Genomic DNA, 22,104 nt, shown 5'->3' with positions numbered 1-22,104 from the left:
CACCAGTTCTTTGACCTACATTCTGTATATTTCTTTAGCCCTTATTTACAGGTTTAGATTTTTAAATGAAGATTAACATAGACATTTTATCACACAGATTTCCAGCACTGTCAAAACCAAGTGAGGATTTTGTGGAAGGTTGGAGTTTGAGGACAAGTAGAACACTTTTCCTACTTTAAAAAAAAAAAAGTGTGTTTTTTTTTTTAAACAGGTTGAATTTTGGCACTTCAAAAGAAGTGCTCATTTTGGAGTAAATGCATGATCACATTCAGGATGGCAGAAGTTTGGGACAATAATAAATTTATCACTTCTGTAGATTAATTTTAAGTAGGGCTTAACTGCCAGGATACAGCCATCACAGGTAATAAATGTGCTGCTGCCCTTTTGAATCAGATCTGCATAGAACTGCCTCCAGTACCAAGCTTAGCCCTGTCATTTAGCTCCCTGCCATTCACCTCAATGAGACCTCTCCTCTCCCGTCCATTCCCCTCAATGAGGTGTGAATGTCAGAGACTGATCTGGATCACTTAAATACTAAGATTATTCAGCACAGGCTGATTATTCTTTGTCTTTCTTTAAACAAAAACAAAAAAACAAGAAGGAATTAATGCTAAGCTGTGCTAATGCAGTGTTAAGAGTGTACAGTTAAAAATGTTAAGTGAGAGAACACAAAAGTTAAAATCCACACAGCAATATTATCTCTGCTATGTCAGGGGTATATATTTAACAACATAAAGAGAAATATATTTAGATATGCTTCTAACGAAATATAAAAATAGAAAACATTACATTGTATGCATTAAAAAGTTGTATTGACACATATGGCTAAGAAACTACTGGCCCAGAGACTTCCAAACTGCAGCTCACAGGGGAAGTTATTTTACATGGCCTTTGAAGCACACTTACTTCATTTTTAAAGCATTACTGAACTATTAAAAGATAACTTGTCTACCGCATTGCAGCTTTTCCATTTTACCATTCCATTTTGAAGCTCAGAGGAGACATATCTTCTGTTTCTAGACCCACTTATCCGTGATGCTGATGCATCAAAGAGCAATATGGTGTTGTTGACTTACCCACTTAGTTTTTCCATCAGCTTTCAGTAGAAAGATACTCCAACACTAAACTTTTCAACTAACAAAAAGCTCCTTCTAAACTATTTAAATTAGTTTTTCCATAGTTTACAAGTTAAACATTGCAGAATCCTTCACTAAAAGCAGTTGAAAGAAAGTCAGCATCATGACCTTAGTGATGTTCTTTGATGCATCTGAGCTTTGAAGCAGTAGCACAAAAGTGGGAAAGCAGCAAGGAGGCAGACAGGTTTACTGTCAAAAAGTATAAAAGCGCTTTACAATTTAAAAAAAAATAAATCTAAGGTAATAAAAAAGGCAGGAGTATAATTCCTCTTTGTTTTTGCATTTTGATTTTGTTGGCAGCCAATTTCTCCAGCATTGACAGTAGGAAGATGCATATTAGAAGTGACATAGTACTGAGTTCAAGCAGCATAAACAGCAGTGCAAGCAGCAGATTTATATACTATAAACAGGGATTCTTTGTTGCAGGGGAGGAGAAGGGGACTCTGCCGATCTCTTAAACTGATCCCCAGTATATTTAGGCTTGGCTTTTTTGCCAATTTACACCCTCCCTCCACCACCACCTCTACCTGCCATTTCCTTCATTTCTGTGCTCTCATGGCTTCTCCAACTGAAGCCTGATCCATTTATCAACCCCTTCTTCTTTCTTTACTTACCATCCTCTCTCTCTTCTCCCTGTGCTTCATCTGCCTAGTTTTAACTCTCTCTCTCTTTTTTAAACAGCTTTCTATTTTCAGTTCCCTATCCCTTAGTTTATATAGAGCAGCACAAGGTGAACTGCACTGCCTGCTTGTGTGACTGTCTGATTCCCTCGATTATAAGCATTGCTCCCACGAGAATAAGGGAGGTACCATGTGAAGTTTCCTTGGGGGGGATGAAGTGCTGTACTCCCCAGTGTGAAGACTCTTACCCCAGCTGGAGGCATGGCACATTTTTCAATCTGGCACTAGCTACATAGTCCTGGAGAGCCCTCCCATGGCTCCCATTTGAAGTCTAAAGACAGCTGCCCAGAAGACAGTGTACTTTGCCCTGTATAAAGTGAGTAGGGTCCCTGTGAAAGAAGCTTTAAACAAACATCAATAATAACAGGTTTCAGAGTAGCAGCCATGTTAGTCTGTATCCGCAAAAAGAAAAGGAGTACTTGTGGCACCTTAGAGACTAACAAATTTATTTGAGCATAAGCTTTCATGAGCTACAGCTCACTTCATCGGATGCATTCAATAATAACAGCACAGATCCTTAACGGATCCTCACAGATCCTCCATGGACTTCAATGGAGCTACGGTAATTTACATCTGCTGAGGATCTGTCCCAATAAGTATACTGTGCATAACTAAAGTAGAAGCCCAGGACTCAGAAGGAAGGCTTGGAATTTCTTCAGAGATTGGAAGCTGACTGGAGGAAGGGAGTTAGGGCTGTGTTGTGTACCTATAGAGAAGGATCCAGGATCTACTGAGAAAGTTGGTAGGATAGTGTTTGGTCGGCTCAAAAGGTCTGAACCACCTTCACAGATATCTGTTAGGAGGCTTTTCCAAACCACTGAATCATTTGATGTCTGTTCCTAATTAACACACTGAAAAATACATATAATTCCAGAACTAATTTAAAATTATCCTCTCTCTACCACTTGAACTGAAAGCTGATCTTACTTAGCTTCTGGGCTTTTGACAATTCACCTCACAAAGAGAGTTGTCCTTTTACGTGAAGCAAAATGATTTCCAATGTAATGCCAAGAAAAGTTACTCTGAAAGCAATATGTCCTCCAAATATAAATACTATTACATTTCATATGAAAGACAAAAAAGAATGTGCCTGACTTGTAATCAATCCCTTTGAACAGTACAGAAATTAAATTTATCGTGATATTTTTACTAGCAGTGAATGTAAGGAGAAGTAGCAGATTGATTATTCCCAAGGGACCATATTTATTGAGCTAAAATAGTTTGAGGCACCTGCACCATCTAATATTCAAATCCTTTCTGGAGAGTTAAATATTAGTATCATAAGGATTTCTAAGGCACTCATCACCTATCTCTACATCAGCTTACAGTGCTGAATCCAGTGCTGCTAACAAAATTCTTTTATATTGTGACAAAGCTCTGTCCTTGTCTCTGTGGGTCGCACATTTCCTGGCGGATTTTGCTAGCCTCAGAGGCTCACTGTGACCCTCCAAGTAACCCTTCTCTCTCTAGAGACAAGCATCACAGTCTACTGAGCCATTTTCATCATAAGCCAGCAAGGGAGGGGAGGAGAAGCTATCCTCCCTTGCACAGTCTCTGTTGTCTTCCAGTCTCAGTGATTAATCCAGGGGGGGGGGGGCAAAAGGGGGAGCTCAGGCCCACCCTCTACACCAGGCTCCAGCCCAGGGACCCTAATAGTATTAGCTATGGTAGCTGACCATACAATTCCCTGGGCTACTTCCCCACAGCAGCCTCCACTTCCTCAAGCTACACTTCACCCTTACCTCAGGGCCTCCTTCCTTATGCCTGATATGGTGTGTACTGCTCAGTCTCTCCAACAGCACAACTTCCTCCCACAGCTCCTGACATCCACACCCACCTGACTAACTGGGAGGCTTTTAACTAGTTTCAGCCAGTCCCTGATTGGCTTCAGGTGTCCCAATCAACCTAGCGTTCTCCCTGCCTTCTGGAAAGTTCTTAATTGGCCCCAGGTGTCTTAACTGACCTGGAGCAGCTGCCATTTAACTTATCCTGGTACCAGGGATTGGTTTAGCCTGGGTATATCTATATCCCATTACTTTTCTAAAGCCATCTGGCCTTGCCCCATCACAATATCCAAATATTATTTTCTTCATACCTGCTTTTTCCATAAGTCAATCACTTTATGTAAAACTTCTTCCTCTTGTCTTAGCCCTGGACAGGTGATCAGAAAATCGACATCATGTCCAATCTTCTTACCCCTAGCAATAATAAATAGGACGAATAAAACAGTAAAGTTCCTGTTGAATTTCAGCCTTACTTTCAAAGAGAATATTTTTGCTGCATTATAAGAAGAGTTTGCAGGATAAAATGATAGCAATGTTTCTTCAAACAATCAAAATGGAATCTATTTCTTTTATCAGACCTGTCACTGTTCTTTGTTAAGCAATAATTTATAGTATTTGATGTATTTCTTCTGTTGTTCAAACTAGATAATACAGATCCTTTTGGTAACTTGAGATGTTAAATCTCTCACCTCAAATCTTAGAAAAGAAGAAGAAAATCATAATCAGGATATAATAGTATATATTATGAATCCAGAGCAGTAGCAGCTGATAAACTTGCCAATCTAACTGCTGTAGACTCTAACATTCTTTAGATTTTGATGGAACATTTTGAATTAACAAAAAGTGTGATTACAGGTAATTGTATTCCTCCCTATTATGACAGACATAAAATATCTGTATGTAGGACATTTCTTCTATTTAAAACGTTTGTTTTGTTTTAATGTAATAGTTCAACTTTAATGGGATTACTCATATGATTGTTTACCATAGTGAATAAAGATTCTACAGTCAAGTCCCAACTCCCATGTTAATGGGTTTAACTGGAAATGTCATTTAGAGAAAAAGAATTATTTTCTTATGTGATGGTCTCTTGTCTTTCTTTACTTAAATCCAAGTGTCCAGCTTGCCCTGAACACCCTCAAGTTTGATTCATTTTGACAAGTTCATACTATGGTGTAAATGTTAAAAGTCAACATATCAAAGTAACTCGACCTAACAGGGAGTAATAATCATGAACTAGAACCTGCCACCTCTCTCTAGGTCTTTTGGGAGGATTAACAAATTACTATTCATAAATGAGTTTTGGAGATTAAAAGAACTATACTTGAGCTAAGTAAGGGCCCAATAATGTTCCTGTTGAAGTCAATGAGCTTGACCTGTTGTTGCAGGTAAACAAGATATAATAGGGTCATCTTTAGATTTTTGAAGCATTTGTGACTTATTTGAGGGTGACGTTCACTTGTGGAGTGTAGAACCAGCATGAGGTGTTCATCCCAGTTTAAGCACTGCCACGGGGCTTGCTTGCACATCTCTGCATAGTCCCCACCTAGGCCATCTCAAAGATCTGTGATTGGGCAGGTAAGGGGACAGAAGTCATGCAACCTGTACTGGCAACAGATCTAGTGGCCCCCAAACCTGTGTATTTAGTACAGAGGAGCTGGAATCACTGTTCCAGCTCATAGCCTGTGGTAACAGAAACCAGATGGAATGCAATTTACTGCAGCCCTGACTCCTGGCCCTGTGTTGGAGGAGTAGATTTTACCTCCCCAGTCTACTGGCATTTCTTCCACAGAAAGTCTTATTACTTAAACATTATGCAAGATGAGTGAATTACACTCTTGGTGCATGGTCAATACTCTATATGTCATACAGTGTATGGTATGGAACTTCCATATATTATGATATAATTCAGGTGTGAGTTTCAGTTCTCCATTATTCCCAGCTGGGGTCCAAATTCCTCTGGCACACTGCAAAGAGCATTTTTCCTCCTAAATCACATTTAAGCTTCAAGGCAATCAAATCAATAAAACTGTGGGGAAATGACTCATTCAAAAGCAAGTGACAGATCTCTAGGAAACAAACAATGTGAAATAATTGTCGCACAGTGTGTCTGAAAATTGGAAATATCCAAGACAAAAGATTTCCATTTTAAAATGTGTGGGAGCTAGCATTATGATTTAACCAAATATTCCTTTCTCCTACAGTGTTTCATAAAACTGAATCAGATTTCCTTTAACCTGGAATATTTGTAAGAATTGATATGGCTGACAGACATGTCAACTGGCATCCATATGACAGAAAATCATATGATTGACAGGCAAGATGCTAGAGTAGATGCAGCAGAGAGCCCTAAGGAAATGAAAATCAGTTTTACATTTGACAAACAGACTAATTTATGATAATGCAACTATTGTGCAGTGACTGCACAAACTAAGTCAAAATCTCTTAAGAAGGTGGAAATGATCTTAAAAGAAATTTCAAATAAAGCATTAGTCTACGCACAAAGTCAGAACAGCAGTTCAAACCTTGAGAAGTTAAAATAATTAAAAAATATTCCATGCAACAGATTTTCACTTACACTGTAAGATGGAATCCATTATATTGTAAATTATTATAATTATACAGAGAGAGATGGCGGGTAAGGTAATGTTGGACCAACTTCTTTTGGTGAAAGAGACAAGCTTTTGAGCTCCACAAAGCTCATTTTCAGGTCACACCAACTCTGTGGAGCTTGAAGGCTTGTGTCTTTTCACCAACAGAAGTTGGTCCAATAAAAGATATTACCTCACCCACCTTGTCTCTCCCGTATCATGAGGCCAACATGATTTCAACAATACTGCAAACTATAAGTATACCGAGCTTTTATATAGCAATTTTCATTTAAATGTCTCAAAATGCTTTTCAGAGGAGGCATTACTTTCCCAATTTTAGAGAAGTGGAAAGTAAGACGGTAAGATGAGGTAAGATGACTTACCCAATGTCATACATACTAGCCAGCGAAGAGCCAGGAATAAAGAGGTTGTCTCCTTACTCCTATCCAGTGCCCTAGCCACCAGTCCATATTGTCTCCCTAGGAGTGTTATTAGGGGAAAATCATTCTTGCTCAAAATAATGTTTTGTGCAGGAATTTGGGAGGGTAAGAACCTTACAGGCCATGGGGCTGAAACCATTTCTCCATTGTTGTCATTCTAATCTATGCACTGGTATAGTAATCTCAGCCCCTGCACACCTGCATGCAGCAATTTCGGCTAGGGTTGTCAACCCTCCAGAATTGACCTGGAGTCTCCTGGAATTGGCATAGATCTCCCAGTGACGACTGAAAGCAATCCAGGAGATTTTAATGTCATTTTCTTAAAATATCCTATTATGTCATGTTGGAAAAAAATATTTCCCTTAATAGTTTCAGTCAGAGTTGCCAACCCTAATTTGGGCTAATAGCTCAACACGCTCAGGCAACTATACTGTACTTGCCTCTAAAGTTCCATGAGTACATTCACTTTTTCTACTGTTTGGCCAAGCATGGGACACGAATTAAAATGCTTTATCACACACGATGTTAGAGTGTTTAGGTCTAATATACAAACACTACATAAAAAGAATAAAATTATTATGATTGTTATTAGAGAGACAAGGCAGGAAAGGTAATATATTTTATCGGACCAACTTCTGGTGGGGAAGGTACAAGTTATTGTCATACTAGTGTTCCAGATTCCCCATCAAATTAACTCTCGTTGGATTTACCCTCTTTTTTACACAGTCAGATCACTACTGGGAGACTCTCAGCCTAATTTCCCTCTGAAATATTTACCAAAGAGTTTATTTAATTCTACACTTGTTGGTTGTTCCCCCCTCAAAATAGGAAAATAATGTAGTAAGCTCAAATTTTGCATAGTGTGTTTAAGAGGAATAAATGTTTAATGCCTACACATTATGCACAAACACTCAGGAAAGTGCATAAGGGGTGACATCCTGTTTCCATTGGCACAAATCTCATTGGCTTCATCGATTAAAGAGGGTCAGGATTTCACCCATGGAATGGATATGGGGCCATGGGAGTTTTTGGCACTGTACAACTAGTGCATATGAGGCTTGATTGTGCAAGGTGCTGAGTAGGGGGGTCTAATTTCAGAAAAATTCTGGGTGATGGGGCACAGTTATGGCAGCAACACAGAACATTCTATGTCCCAAACAGCACCACAAATGAGAAAAGCTAGGTAATTACTGCTTTCCTAAGGATTGCATCCAAAGTCTAGGGGGGAGGAAGGGAGGGAGCAAAAAGTGGAAAACCTAATGGAGTATATGGATCTATGAAAAGTCTGTGGAAGGAGAAAATGAAATTCGGGGGTGGGGGGGGCAGGGGAACTGCCCCCTTTGCTCAATAGCAAATGACACTGCTGCTGAACACTCTGGTCCCAACCCAGCAGAGCACTTATGCACTTCTTAATTTTATGCATGCGCATAGTCCCATTGAGACTTCAAGATTTAAAGTTAAGCATGTGCTCAAGTGCTGTTCTAGACTGGGGCCAGAGTGCACAGCACCTTGCAGGATTGAGCACACAGTAATAGGAACTGTCCTAATCATCTGTGCTGATATGGAAGCAAGCCTTAAGAATATAAAAGAAGAATGTTTAAATATGTATTCAATTCTTGTTAAACTAAACTTGTATAAAGTTAAGTGTCTTACTATTCAGTTAATTAACCTTAGGTTGTTGGGGTTTGCTTTTTTTTAAAAAAAAAAAAAACCTACTAAATTCCAAGTCACCACACTGGTATAGCATTATTATGGAACATGAATAATATTGATTAAAGGATAATGTAATTGACAACTCAGAAGATATTTTTCCATAAGGACAACAAATGCGATACTTTGAGTTACACATAGAGTATATTTTTGAGACCTCTTTATTTCACTTTAATAATTATGTCATATCATCACTGATCCTAACAACTAGTTGCTTTTAATTCAATTCAAAGAATGGAGCAGGCTGCCACTGGATTTTGTTAAGGTTAGATGGAGTGGCATTTTGCTAACACACAAAAGGTTCACTAATGGAATGGCTTGAACAACCTTTTAGCAGAGAAAAGTCATGTGTCAAAACCCTGGAAGCCATTTAGAATACCATACTTATATAAAGTTCAAATGGATATGGAGGAAGATACTGGATTTCCATTTCTATGTTCCCATTTTGGTAAAATATAAGCTTACCTTAACCTTCCATGCCCTTGTAGTATAAGGAATACAGAACAAACTGCAACATCTTATGTTTGTCAGAATAATTGCTTATAGCAGTGGTTCCCAAACTTGTTCTGCTGCTTGTGCGGGGAAAGCCCCTGGCGGGCTGGGCCGGTGTGTTTACCTGCCATGTCCGCACGTTCGGCCGATCGCGACTCCCAGTGGCCGTGGTTCGCTGCTCCAGGCCAATGGGAGCTGCTGGAAGTGGCAGCCAGTACGTCCCTTGGCCCGCGCCACTTCCAGCAGCTCCCATTGGCCTGGAGCAGCAAACCACAGCCACTGGGAGCCGCGATCGGCCGAACCTGCGGACATGGCAGGTAAACACACCGGCTCAGCCCACCAGGGGCTTTCCCTGCACAAGCGGCAGAACAAGTTTGGGAATCACTGGCTTATAGTATCCAAACATATAACAGGGAAGTAAAATAAAATACCGTACAATACCTTCAGATAGATCGGATACAGTTTTAAATGGCTTTAGACTAGAACCAATTCATAGCCTTTACAAGTGATATTTTGTTGTGCTTAAATATTACTATTTATTGTTTACATCTCACCAGAGCCCACAGTGTGCTACGCCCTGTTAACAAAAAAAAGAAGACACAGAAGTAAGATTTTCAAGGCAGGAACTAAGTGATATATTCTTCAACCACCACCATCTCCTCCTCCTTGGTGCTCCTGTTAGTTACCAAGTCTCCTGTTGACATTTTCTGATAACATCTAGGTCTTTCTTTCATTATTCTTGTACTGGATTGGCGGTCATCCTTCCCCCTCTGGCTCAGAGGGAGGCCACTCTGCCTCACTATGTCAGTAATGACAGTCAAGCAGCAGGGGAATTAGCAAATCACTGGGCCAGGGCCCTGGTCCTTTGGGTTGGGTAGGACACTAAGCAGTTTAAAGGCTCTAGCACTCTGGGCAGGGCAGAGCAACAAGTAGTCTATGGGGCTCTGGCTCTCTGGGCAGGGCAGAACAGTAAACAGTCTCAGGAGCTCTGGTCCCCAGGCAGGCAGAGCAGTAAGCAGTCTCTCGCTGGGCAGACCACAGGCAAACACAGGCCATTCAGCCTCAGGTGGGGAGGCTGCCACCCCGTGGGGTGTGGAGGAGGGTTGGAAGCAAGGGGTACAGGGACCTGGGCCCACCCTACTCCATCAGGTCCCAGCCCAGGGCCCTGACAGTGATGGAGGGCTCCACCACTGGGTCAGCAGGGATCCCACTGAAATACACTGACTCATGTTCTGACAGGAAAATCTGACTAAAGTCTGGTTTCCCTCGGCTACTTCCTACCACAGTCTGGGGACTGGGCTCCATGGTCCAAGGGTCCTCCATCTCTCCTTGGGGTATTTGGCAGCCGGCCATCCTAGCAGCTCTTCTCCACTTAGGGTGACCAGATTTTATAGGGACAGTCCCAATTTGTGGGTCTTTCTTATATAGGCTCCTATTACCCCCCACCCCCATCCCAATTTTTCACACTTGCTGTCTGGTCACCCTATCTCCACTCATTCTTCTCTGGGTAAATGGCAGCTGACAGTCCCAGCAGCTCCTCTCTGCACTCAGTCTCCTCTAGGGTCAGGGTACTACCCAACTCTGTAGCGCAGCCAGAGGCCTACAGCAGACTAGAGACGTCTGACTGTCTCCTTCACTTGCACTGGCCCAACTGAGCCAGAGGCCCCTCCCTTTATACTTCCTGTCCCACCTCTCAGCTTCCAGCACAAGGGGCAGGCCCAGCCTGGCTCTGCCCACCAGAGAGCAGAGGGGTGGTTTCTCCCCCTCTGGTTTGGAGGGAGGCCACGCCGCCTCACTACAATTCTCTCATAAACTTTGAGAAACACAGCCCAATGATTTTGACCTCTCTCTTACTGGCTTCTTCCACCTTTACTTTTCTATAAGGCATTATTACATCAGATATGGTGCTTTCCTTTTTTGCACAACATTTTATCTGCTAATCACTTTGTATTTTGAACCATTCTGTGCTCTATTACTGTGGAAAAACAGATGTTTTCTCCACTGAAATTTTTCTTTAAATTAATGCTGTAGTAGCCTTTCTACTTGTATATTTCTTCTTAGCCCTAGCTCTCTCTCTGTTTCCACTGACAATCTTTCAAAATGTACATATTTGTTTTGATATTTCTAAAAGCTTGTTCTGATCTCCATAAAAATTTCCTACTTGGTCAAGCCATATGTTGTATGTTGTGGAATAAACCTGAATGATCTATGTTGGCAATCTAAGAAGTATTAGGACTTGGATAAGAGACTATTATGGAAAACACAGTAACCTTAAGAGCTTTACTAGATCAGGGACTATATACAAACTTCTGCCCCAGTCACAACTCAGTGGTTTTAGGAACTATCCCTAATGTTCAAAAAGCTCACTTAAGAATAATCTTGAAGAGTCAAGGATAGTTTAGAAATGAGGAAACCAAATCAGTCCTGCCTTGAAGCTGGGGGGGGGATCAGATTACCTACTAAAAGTTCCTTTAAACCCAAATGAGTCCTCCTGCATACCAAGAATATCTGAATTAACAAGAAGTTCTGTCTATTTAGTTTTACAAAGAGGACACTTGATCATAGTGTTGGGGACACTGGGGCATGGCCACTAGGTAACTCGAGGGGATGGAAGACCATGAGTGTCGATGAAACCCCCTCGCACTAGGCCCAGGTGTCCTTGGCCCCCCCCTCCCGCCTGGAGGCACTCGCAGCAGCTTTGCGTACTAGGCCCAAGTGTCCTTGGCCCCCCCGCCTGGAGGCACACACAGCAGTTATGCTGAGAGTCTGCAACAATATGCTGCAGAGTCAGACTGCCTGAAACTAAGCAAGGCCAAACAGGGCAGATATGGAAGAACAATGCTGAATAAAGCAGCTTTATGTATAGTTTAAGAAATGAAACAGAGAACCAGGGAACTAGCTGGGAACTGGATTGGCTGGCTATATGGATACTTGGGGCAGCTTGCTATTGGATAAGTATGCTGGGAAAAAGGATGTATAAAAGCCTGTGTAACTTCCTGCTCTGGGTACAGGATTTGAGATTCAAATCTCCCTGTACCTATTTGAAGCTTCAAATAAACTTTTCTGCTTCTCCACCCCGTTGTGATTATTGGGTGTAGCACACCGGGTAACGAACCAACTCAAGCTGTTGTTCAGCCTCTCGGCACTGGGTGCCGGCAACAATAGTCTATACGTCCTTAAGGGGAATGGGAGGTAAGAATTCTCTTAATACAAAGCTATTTAATCTAGTAGATAAAGGCATAATAAACAGCTTCAAGCTGAAACTACAGTGAATTCAGATGAAAAATAAAGCCTTTTTTTTTGTTTTGCTTTTTTAAACAGTCAGAGTAATTAACCATTGGAACAATTTACCTAGGGGCATATGGATTCACAATCACCTGAAGTCTTTAAACCAAGATTGGATGTCTTTCTAAAAATTATTCTCTGGTTCAACCAGAAGTTATGAGCTTGATGCAAGTACTACTGGGTGAAATTCTATGGCCTCTGTTATAGATGAGGTCAGACTAGAATATCATAAAGGTCCCTTCTGGCTTTAAAATCTATGATTCTGTGAGCAATACATATTCCATTTATTTAATTTATATGATTGCAGTTCTTGGTGATTCTTCTTTATAGCCAACATTTTTAAAATAAATTTACAGGCTCATATTAAATTGATAATGGGATTATTACAGTTTTTTCAAATCCTTCTTAATCAAGACTCTGCTTGATTTTGTTTTTGTGTGAAGAAAGTATATAAGAGTTGAATCATTCACCTCAGACCTGTCCCTCTCTACTAAAGAGCAAATTGTTTGGCTGATTTATAATTAGAAACCCAATGAATATTGTTCAGCTGTTTGGAAGTTCTTGCGCAGGAATGTGATTTACTAATAGTGTTTTCAGGCCAGTCAAAGAAATCTTTCCTCAGAGCTGCCATATACTGTAATTTAACCAGCCCTCAAATGCATCTTGTGAAGGGCACTAGAACGTTCTCACTAGGGGAAAAAAAGGCACTCAATATTTAAAAGGAGAAAGAGGGTTTTTCAGGTAGTTGCTGAAACAAATCACCAGGGATGAATTTGGCCCACTGGCTCTAAATTCTCAATGCCTAGATTAAAAGCAGGCCAGCCAATTTCTATTTGTGTTTCTCAGAGAAACAGATGGAACATTTCCATTTTAAAAATTGTTCAGTTTGCAACATTCATATCACAGCCGAGCCATTGTCTATTCAGCAAGCCTTAGCTACTCCACACTCAGTCAAAACTCATTGATAGCATGGGAGCATTATAAATGCTGAATGTGATCCATGAGGGCCCAATCCTGCATACACTTACACACATGCTTTACTTTACATGTGAGTATTCCAATTGAGTTCAAAGGGACTATTCGTGTACATATAATTAAGCATGTACATAAGAACTTCCAGAATCACAGCCTATGAGAATAAAAGCTTAACATTGTCAATATCTGGTAAACAGCATTACATGATAAAGGTCATAAACTGATCAATGTCCCAGTGAATGAACTAAGAGTCCATTGCATAACAGACCATCAAGCATCAAATATCACATTCATTCAACATCATAAGACACCATTAACATGTCTGAGAGACCTTGTATGTCATAATGTTTTATAGGAAGGAATAACAGAAAATAGAAAGACTAGAAATATTTAGAATGTAGAATGTGAGGTTTCTTGCTCTTTCTTTAAGTTTTTCTCTTAATTTTCTCTGAGAAAGAAAAGTCTAGTGTGTAGAGGAAAGTACATGAACTAATAAGCACTGGATATTAGATAATGTTCTGGGTTTACAGTGTGAGAGAACTGGGCTGTACTTACCAAAACAGTAGAGTCACATTTACAATATATTCTCATTTCACACATTTAAACTGTATAAATAATGCTAATGGATATTTTTACCCATATCATTTCCCTGCCTTTTCATTGAGAAGAAGAAGAAGAAGAAACCTCAGCTGTGAAATAGCTGTCAGAGAATGATGGCTATCAGGAAAGACAGCGAAACAATCAGCCCATCAGGAATTGTTGCATAAACAATATGCACTATATATTTATAAAACATAGCTCTTAAGGCCTCCAGTCCTTTTCTTGTTGAATCATTTTCTGCTAGGGAAAGATGGGATAACTAGTAAAGAAGAATCCTAGTCCAGAATTGCGTGGAGCATGGGTTTAGGATATCATATGGATAGTGTGAACAAAATATCATGAGATAAAAAAAAATCCCCCAAAGAACTTAGATTAAAATGAATCCTGCTGAAAGTAATTTCTAGAGTGGGCTGGACACCAACTGAGATGCTGGAAGCTGATATAAAAGAAAATGGTAAGTCCTTTAATTGTGGGAAGAAATATGGGAATTTACTACATGTTAAATTAAGTGCATGTCCCACAACATACCTCTTTTGGGAAAAGCAAGGAACAGAGCTCATAGACAGATACATCCTCAAGTGATCTGAAAATGTCTGATACCACCTAAATAATCCCTTGAATATAGATAACCACATGTATAACTGTCTATGAAAAGCCAAACACAATTGCTAAAGTGATGACAATCTGACAATGGAAAAGGGAATAAATATAGCAGAATGATACACTGAGTTAATGGAACTAACAAATAGAGGTACAGCAAAATCACCTTTTGTTTAAGCAGCAAACAGATTTTGTAGGCAAGAGGAGAGTTATTTTTAGATATGACGACGAATCATTTATTGATACCATACAATACATATTACTATTGTTAAATTAGACATACACATTCAAATTAGAGTATCTTCAATGTGCAGAGTAGGCATACACACGTAATTACACATATACACATTCACACCCTTTTAAGACCCCCCACATTAGCGTTCTTCAATGCCCCCTCAATATTTGTTGTGGGGAAGGTTCTTCCCCTTCATTATGGATCTGATCCAACTCCCATTGCAGTCAATGAGAGTTGGCTCTGGCCCTACACCAACAGCACCCAGTAGAGGAGGCCAAGAAATCTTGACTTTTAATGCATAAAGGAGCATTGGTGGGGCTAGTTCTCACCCCAATGCTTTCAGGTAATTTGCGGATGGTGGGAGGTTAGCCTGCCTTATGAGAAACTAGATCCAAACATGATCACTCTTCCACACCCAGGCATGGACAGGATTTTTACAATAATTAGGACTATAACTTTTGCAGATTTAATAGGCAAACATAGGAAGAGAAAGTCCTTGAATTGTTAGTATTGAAGTGTGGGAGGCAGGGAACTCAGAGGGAAATCCTGGCCCCAGTGAAGTTAATGACAAACTCCCATTGAATTCAATGTAGTCAGGATTTCACCACCCATGAACTTCTCATTCAGTGCAGTAATGCCACAGATTACCAGGAGCTTCTTGAATTAAACACAATAAGACTATATTAAATTAAGTAATTAATAGTTTTATGAATGTGTCCACACCACATGAGCATCTAAATTACATACCACCAGCTAACTACAAGTGAAACTGTAGTGGGGTGGCTGCCCCACTCCTATACTAGAGGGGGCTCCAGCAGGCCAGAGAGGCTGTGCGGGTGGGTGGCCAATCAGAGAAGGCTTGCTAGGGAGCCAGAGGCTGAGTAAGAGACAGCCAATCAGGGCCAGGCTCGGCCCTATATAAAGGCTGCCCAGGAAAGGAACAGGTGGTCTCTCCTAGGTCTTCAGAGGGTGAAGGTCTGTCTCCTGTGCGAGGAGACTAGCAGGGCCGGGCCGTATCTGCCAGGCTACAGGCCCAGAGGGAAGAGCAGGGCTGATGCAAAGGGGACAAAGGGGAAGCAACCCATGGAGAGAGGCAGACAAGCGGAGAGAAGAAGGGCAGGAAGGCTGCCACCAAAGGGTCCCTGGGTCCCCCCTTTCCCCCTTGCACATACACCCAGCCATTGGATGTGGTGATAGTGGACTGCACTGGACCCCTGGCAAAAGGGGTTAGACTTTGGGGTGTGGTTGGCCGCTGTGGCTGGGTGAAGGGAAAGACTGCTGATAACCCCCCCCATAAGGGGGTGAACGAGGATGAGGGGGCACTGCTGGAGGACAGTGTCTTGAAGAGGATGCTGCAAGAAGGGAGTAACGTGGGTCCAGGCGCCAAGAGAGGGCGAGAGACTGACAGGACACCACCTGTGGAGGGTGCTCCACACTGGACTGAGCTAATTCCTTGATGAGTCAGCAGGAGGCCCTGTGGTGGTGAGTCCCAACCCTGTCACAGAAACCCATAACAAACCTCTACTAGAATATTGTCTCACTGACTGCACTGGAACCATCATAGAACCTAAGACTGATTATTTGAAAGTAGACTCTTCTGTGGTTTTTTTTTCAAAATCCTGGACTTAACTCTGGACCTGAGGCAATGGTTATGTATTAGGGTTTCAGTGGCAGGATGACTTACCCAGCCACCAACATCTGTGCTCTTCCTAGGCTTCAGGCCCAGATTTTTAAAAAGATATTTTTGTGTTTCTCTGCTCAGAAGCCAAAATTCCATTGACAGCTGATGAGATTTAGACTCCTATATGCCTAAATCCCTTTTGAACATGAGATTTAGATACCTAAATCAGTTGGGCATTGCAACACTAACTGCAGTGACACCTAAAAATCTGGGCCCAAGAGACTAGAAAGATTATTGATTTTGCTGGATATTATTGTGATGGGTTCGGTCACAGAGACCCCCTTGGGACTGTCACCTTATGTTCTGAAATTACCTCTGATCCTGTTGTCCCTGCCACCTTGGGACTCCAGAATCCTGCCTTGTTGAGCCAGACATGCTAGCCTGCTGCTACACTGACTCAGAGTCTGGGCCATGCCCCCAAAGCTGCAGACTTTAACCAAAAACAGCTCAGCAGGTTACCTCTCCAGCACCCAGACATTCAGTTCCCAATGGGATCCAAACCCCAAATACATTTGTTTTACTCTGTATAAAGCTTACACAGGGTAAATTCATAAATTGTCCACCCTCTATAACACTGATAGAGATATACACAGCTGTTTGCTCCCCCTAGTATTAATCACTTACTCTGGGTTTATTAATATCCAAAAGTGATTTTATAAAGCATAAAAAGTAGGATTTAAGTGGTTTCAAGTAATAACAGACAGAATAAAGTAAGTCACCAAGTAAAATAAAGCAAAAACATGCAACACAACACAAAGCAACTGATTACAGGTAATATCTCACCCTCAGAGATGTTCCAATAAGCTTTCACAGACTAGACTCCTTCCTAGTCTGGCCCAATCCTTTCCCCTGTACAGTCCTTGTTAGCCCCTGATTACCACCTGAGATGTCTGCTGGAACTTTCTCATGACTGCCCCCCTTGTCCTGTTCCACGCCCTTTTATAGCTTTGGCACAAGGTGGGAATCTTTTGTCTCTCTGGGTCCCCACTCCTCCTTCTAAACGGAAAAGTACCAGATTTAAGATGGATTCCAGTATCATGTGACAGGATCACATGTCCTGTGAGACCCCAGCCTCCACTCTTCCTGGGATGGCCCACATGTACACAGGAAGGTTTGCAAGTAAACAGAGCCATTTACAGTTCATTGATTCTGAAGCACCCTTAATGGCTTCCACTTAATATGTTTACATCAGTAATGCAAGTTTATATCTTATTATCCTAACTCCAGACATAGAAAGAATACGTGTGAAAAAATAGGATGAACACACTCGGTAGATCATAAGCTTTGAAATGATACCTTACAAGAGACCTTTTGCATAAAGCATATTCCAGTTGCATCATATTTACATTCATGCATATTTTCATAAAGCATATGGAGTGCAACATCACAATTATTATTATAATTAGTTCAGTGCCAACTGTGAACTAGGTGCTTTCCAGACAGAGTCAAAAGTGTGAGGATGCATTCATGATGGAAGGTTTATGCCAAAGAGCTTTTTTGAATGAAAGGAGTAAGTGTGTTTCTCAGCATTTACAATAGTGGAAACTGGAAAACGCACAAAAATTAGAAAATTAGCAATAATGTAACAAATATTTTGCAGTTTATAATAAAATACTATTTTTTTCTCTGAGATTTTGTGCAGAAAAGGTCGTTTCATCAAAATGTAAATTGGATAATCTGATCAACCCCATACTCAATGTTAACAGCCTTTGTGACAGCATCATTATTATACCAGTACATTGCTATCACAAATGCCCAGCTAAACCCTAGATACCACACATAAGCCATTCTTCAAATCCATGTCAGTTTTAGCTCAGCAGTTCCCGTTAATATTCAAGTCAGGTCTGCATTTTTCAAAACCGTATATAGATACAACAGTGTCAATGCAATGTCGGTTCACGTACATACAGAAAGGTAGTAGGAGAAGAAAGTCTTATTGAAGTGAACTGAAGTTAATGACCCAAAAACCACCGACATAGGGAAAACACAGAAGTAACAGAAAGCAAAAAGTTACCATTTTCAGGTTTGACTTATACTTTGCACCTTCTCTTCGCTTTGTTAACAAAGTGAAAGTGAAAGGAGGGCGTATTCAACAAGAAGAAATCCCAGGTATTCAATCATATAAACTTTGCACCAAGTTCACATGCACACTAGCTGTACAATCTTTACACCTTCATCTGTCAACGGGGACAAAGATACAAGATGAATGTGGAAGCCAGATGAAAGACTTTCCTTTATAATTCATCATGTCATATGGTCAGAAGGCAGATCTAGACCGTTCGTCATGTCAAATGTGTAGTAAAACAAACATTTCAAGTGTTGTAGCTATCCTAATCACATAGAGCCCATCCTGGAGTCCTAACTCAGGGAAGACATTGCAGTATTGGAAAGGCAAATAGGAAGTCACAGAGACAAGTAATTCAGTGCAACTTATATTTGCATATGCAAGCACCTAATTTGGCCCAAAGATGTGTCAACCATCCCACGCTTAAGCTCCTGTTCACCATACATTTTCTGTTTGGCTAAAGCAGGTGGTATTTGTTGCTTTAGAAAAAGCAAATAACTTTTTATCCCCCTTCCCAGTACTTAGTCTTTAATTTTCAAGAATCAAAATAAAATAACATAGTTATGGGAAATGAGAAAAAGAATAATGCCTACTTTGTCTCATCAAGGTGGGGAAAGGTTCTTTGTCTCACTTTCTACCCCTACACTTTGCTTTGGGCACTAGGATCCCAATTGTCCTGATTGGCTGATTCACTGCTGGGCACCCTGACTGGTCACCTCTTCTCTCCAGGATGGGGGTGGTGATGATAAATATAATATCTGCTGAAGTAGGGAGTGTTTTAAGCATGATACTTAGGCCAAAATTTTGAAAGTGATCTCTGATTTTGGGTGCTTCAGGTTTCAGTTTTTCAGATTGGGCTTTATTTTCAGAAGTGTGTACCAGTCATAACTACAGCTGAAGTCAACGGGAGATGTGGGAGCTTTCCGAAAAGCCAAACCCAAAGTGACTGAAGTTTTAGACACAAAATCAGAGGCCCCATTTGGACATTTTGGCCTTAGCCATTTATAAGATGGGGATAATTCTGCCATAACTGCACATCACAGGTCTGTTGTAAGACTTAACTTTTTATTTCTGAAATGCTGATAGGATGCCAATGAATGTCTGAAAAGGCACTAATCAAACCAAATTAAGTAAAATAAATTCTACCAGTGGCAAAAACAATTAAAATTAAAATTGACTGTCATATTTAACTGAGTAGATATTATACAATTGTGATAGTGATTCAGACTCACTTTGAGGAAATTTGTGGTTGAAGTACAGAATAGATGGCAGTTTGTCTGCAGCATTAGTTTTCACTAATTTACTGCAAAATACTTTTAAATTAGAATGTATCCAAGAAGAAAACAAGGAAAAACTTGAGCCAGTGTTCTCATAGGTGACTATAAGTTAGACCTTAATACTAGCAAACAGCAGCTTCTGCACCCAGCTAAGCTATTCAACAGAAACTCAGCAGGGCCACATAAGTATTTTGACTAAGATTCACAGGTGTCTTCTCCAGAGAGCTACTTGAGGGTAGAGGCTTCATGAAAATGCCAATTTTCTCATCTAGTGGAATACTAATTCTGATTCACCAGAGGCAGAACTCATTTTACATGGCCATGAAAACTATTTATTTTATTATTGAAGTTAATCCTGCTCTGAGCTGGAGTATCAATGGAAAATCCCTTTTGCCTTAGGAACAGAAACTTTACTTATACTGCATATGGGAATGCAGCCTTTTAATACTGGATACACAAAACTTAGCATGCTGTAGCGTATACCATGCTGTAATGGGGTGCACTCACCTCTCATGAGTGCTCCCTTGGCCGAGTGTGTGTGCCTCCACTCTCTCTCAATTTGCCCTTGCTCCAGGATAGAGCAGTGCCTCAAGGCCCCTCTCTGGTGACAATGTCTTCACCTTTTTGGGCTTTCTGGTTGCAGCTCTCCAGCAGGACAAGTACGGTTCAGTTCTCTCTCTGGGGTTCCTCAATGTCCTGGCCACTTCCCCTTGCCAGTGGCTAATGGGGGGTGAGAGGGACCCAGGTCCACCCACTATTCCAGGTCCTAGCTCAGGGACCCTGTATATAGCAACCATCTGCTGTGTCCCTTTAACTATGAAATGCAGTTTCTCTAATTCCCTGGGCCATTTCCCTGTGGCTCCATGCCATCTTCACCCTAACCTCAGGGCCTTGCCCTAATGGAGTCTCAGCAGCCAGCTCAGGGCTCCTTCTCACTCTGTCTGGCTTCTGGCAGCACTGCCCTTCTGCAGCTCCATCAGCTAGCCGCACACCATCCACATTTCTTCAGCTCCAGCAAGGAACTAAACTCACTTTGGCCCTGCAGCTCTTCTTATACTAGCCTGCTGGGCCCTGATTGGCTGCTTCCCACACAACTACTCTAAGCAGCTTGGAGGACCTCTCTACTGCCCTTTTCTGGTGCGGGGTGTGGCAGGGCCACAAGGCCTCCAGCAGGGGGCCTCCGGTCCTAGCCCACTCTATCACACATGCCCATCCACCAGTGTAGGATATCAATCATTTCAGAACATGGCTGCTGACCAAAGAGAAGTTTAGAAAAACAGAGTAATGCTTTTGAAAACTAGAATGCAGAGTAATACATTATTTAAAAGATGGTCTTCATGGTGTCAAGTCAGGATATATAGATGCCACCTGATATAGGAAAAAAAATCACACTTCTGGTTATTTATGTGAATTATATTATCAAGATGAAATTTACCAAAGACTTCTTCTCAAGCTCATCTTAATTAGCCTCTTACTCCACCTTTTCATGTCCTCTGTATGTATGTATACATATATCGTCTTACTGTAAATTCCATTCTATGCATCCGATGAAGTGGGCTGTAGCCCACAAAAGCTTATGCTCAAATAAATTTGCTAGTCTCTAAGATGCCACAAATACTCCTGTTCCTTTTGTGGATACAGTCTAACACGGCTGCTACTCTGAAACCATGTGTTAATATCACACTTTTTTCACAGCATGCTCAGTTAAGATTGGAAAACAAAAATCAATGTGAGGCCTCTTTTATACATGGGTAGAGTGAAAAGCATGCTGTTGTGTTATGCAATAATCTGGGGGATTTAACCAAAATCAAGAAAAGAAGATCTTTGGCCAAAAAAGAATGTCTCTCTCCTGAATCAGGAAACAGTCATTTTACCGATAATATAACCCGTATATACATTTTAATAGTCTGATGTGGTTTTGTGTGGTTTGTTGCGGGCCTTTTTGGTTTTGGGGTGGTTTTTTGTTTGTTTTTTTGGTTTTGGTTTTTGAGAGGAAGGGCCTTATGCAAGGCAAATATTGACGTTAACTCTTCTCTACCTTTGCTTAAAAGTTCAGTGGTATTAAACAGCACATTAGATTATCAGCCTTCATTTCCTGTACATTTCTTATTCAATATGTTTTTTATCACGTGTATCACAGAACTATATTCTGCATTAGTTTGTATTGCCAAAGGAAATATTAACGTTCCCTGTCATTAAATACCTATAGTAATGAGACATTTGTAGTAGCACGAAAGGTAATTTACCATAGTAAAAAAAGAAACACCTGGATTAACCTCATGGTGATTTCTTTGCAAAAGGAAAAAGGTTAAATTCCCACATAAATTCAAATGTATTAAGCTCTCCATGGAAACAAAAGATTACAATTAATTCACTTAAAATCAATGGTACACTAAGACATTTAAAAATGTTTGTAAACCAAGTCCTGTGTAAGGGTCAATTGCAAAGTGGGGTGGGGTAACACATGACTGGTCTTATAATCATTACATTTTTATGGAACATTTTCCTTTTTTGTTAAAAAAACATAGACATCTGTATGTAGTTCAGTAGTTC

General features: G+C 40.8%; 1 protein-coding gene across 1 annotated transcript in view; it reads right to left on the bottom strand.

Annotated features, from left to right (window-relative positions):
- Positions 1–22,104, bottom strand: part of DNTT (DNA nucleotidylexotransferase) — a 153,149-nt gene that overhangs the window by 38,894 nt on the left and 92,151 nt on the right. Inside the window, exon 8 of the mRNA XM_077822708.1 lies at positions 3,912–4,014. Coding sequence (XP_077678834.1) covers positions 3,912–4,014 — 103 coding nt within the window. The remainder of the gene's footprint in view (positions 1–3,911; positions 4,015–22,104) is intronic.

The sequence above is a fragment of the Eretmochelys imbricata genome, chromosome 7 (assembly GCF_965152235.1).
Source record: "Eretmochelys imbricata isolate rEreImb1 chromosome 7, rEreImb1.hap1, whole genome shotgun sequence".
NCBI lineage: Eukaryota > Metazoa > Chordata > Testudines > Cheloniidae > Eretmochelys > Eretmochelys imbricata.
This window is presented reverse-complemented; position numbering and strand designations above follow the sequence as displayed.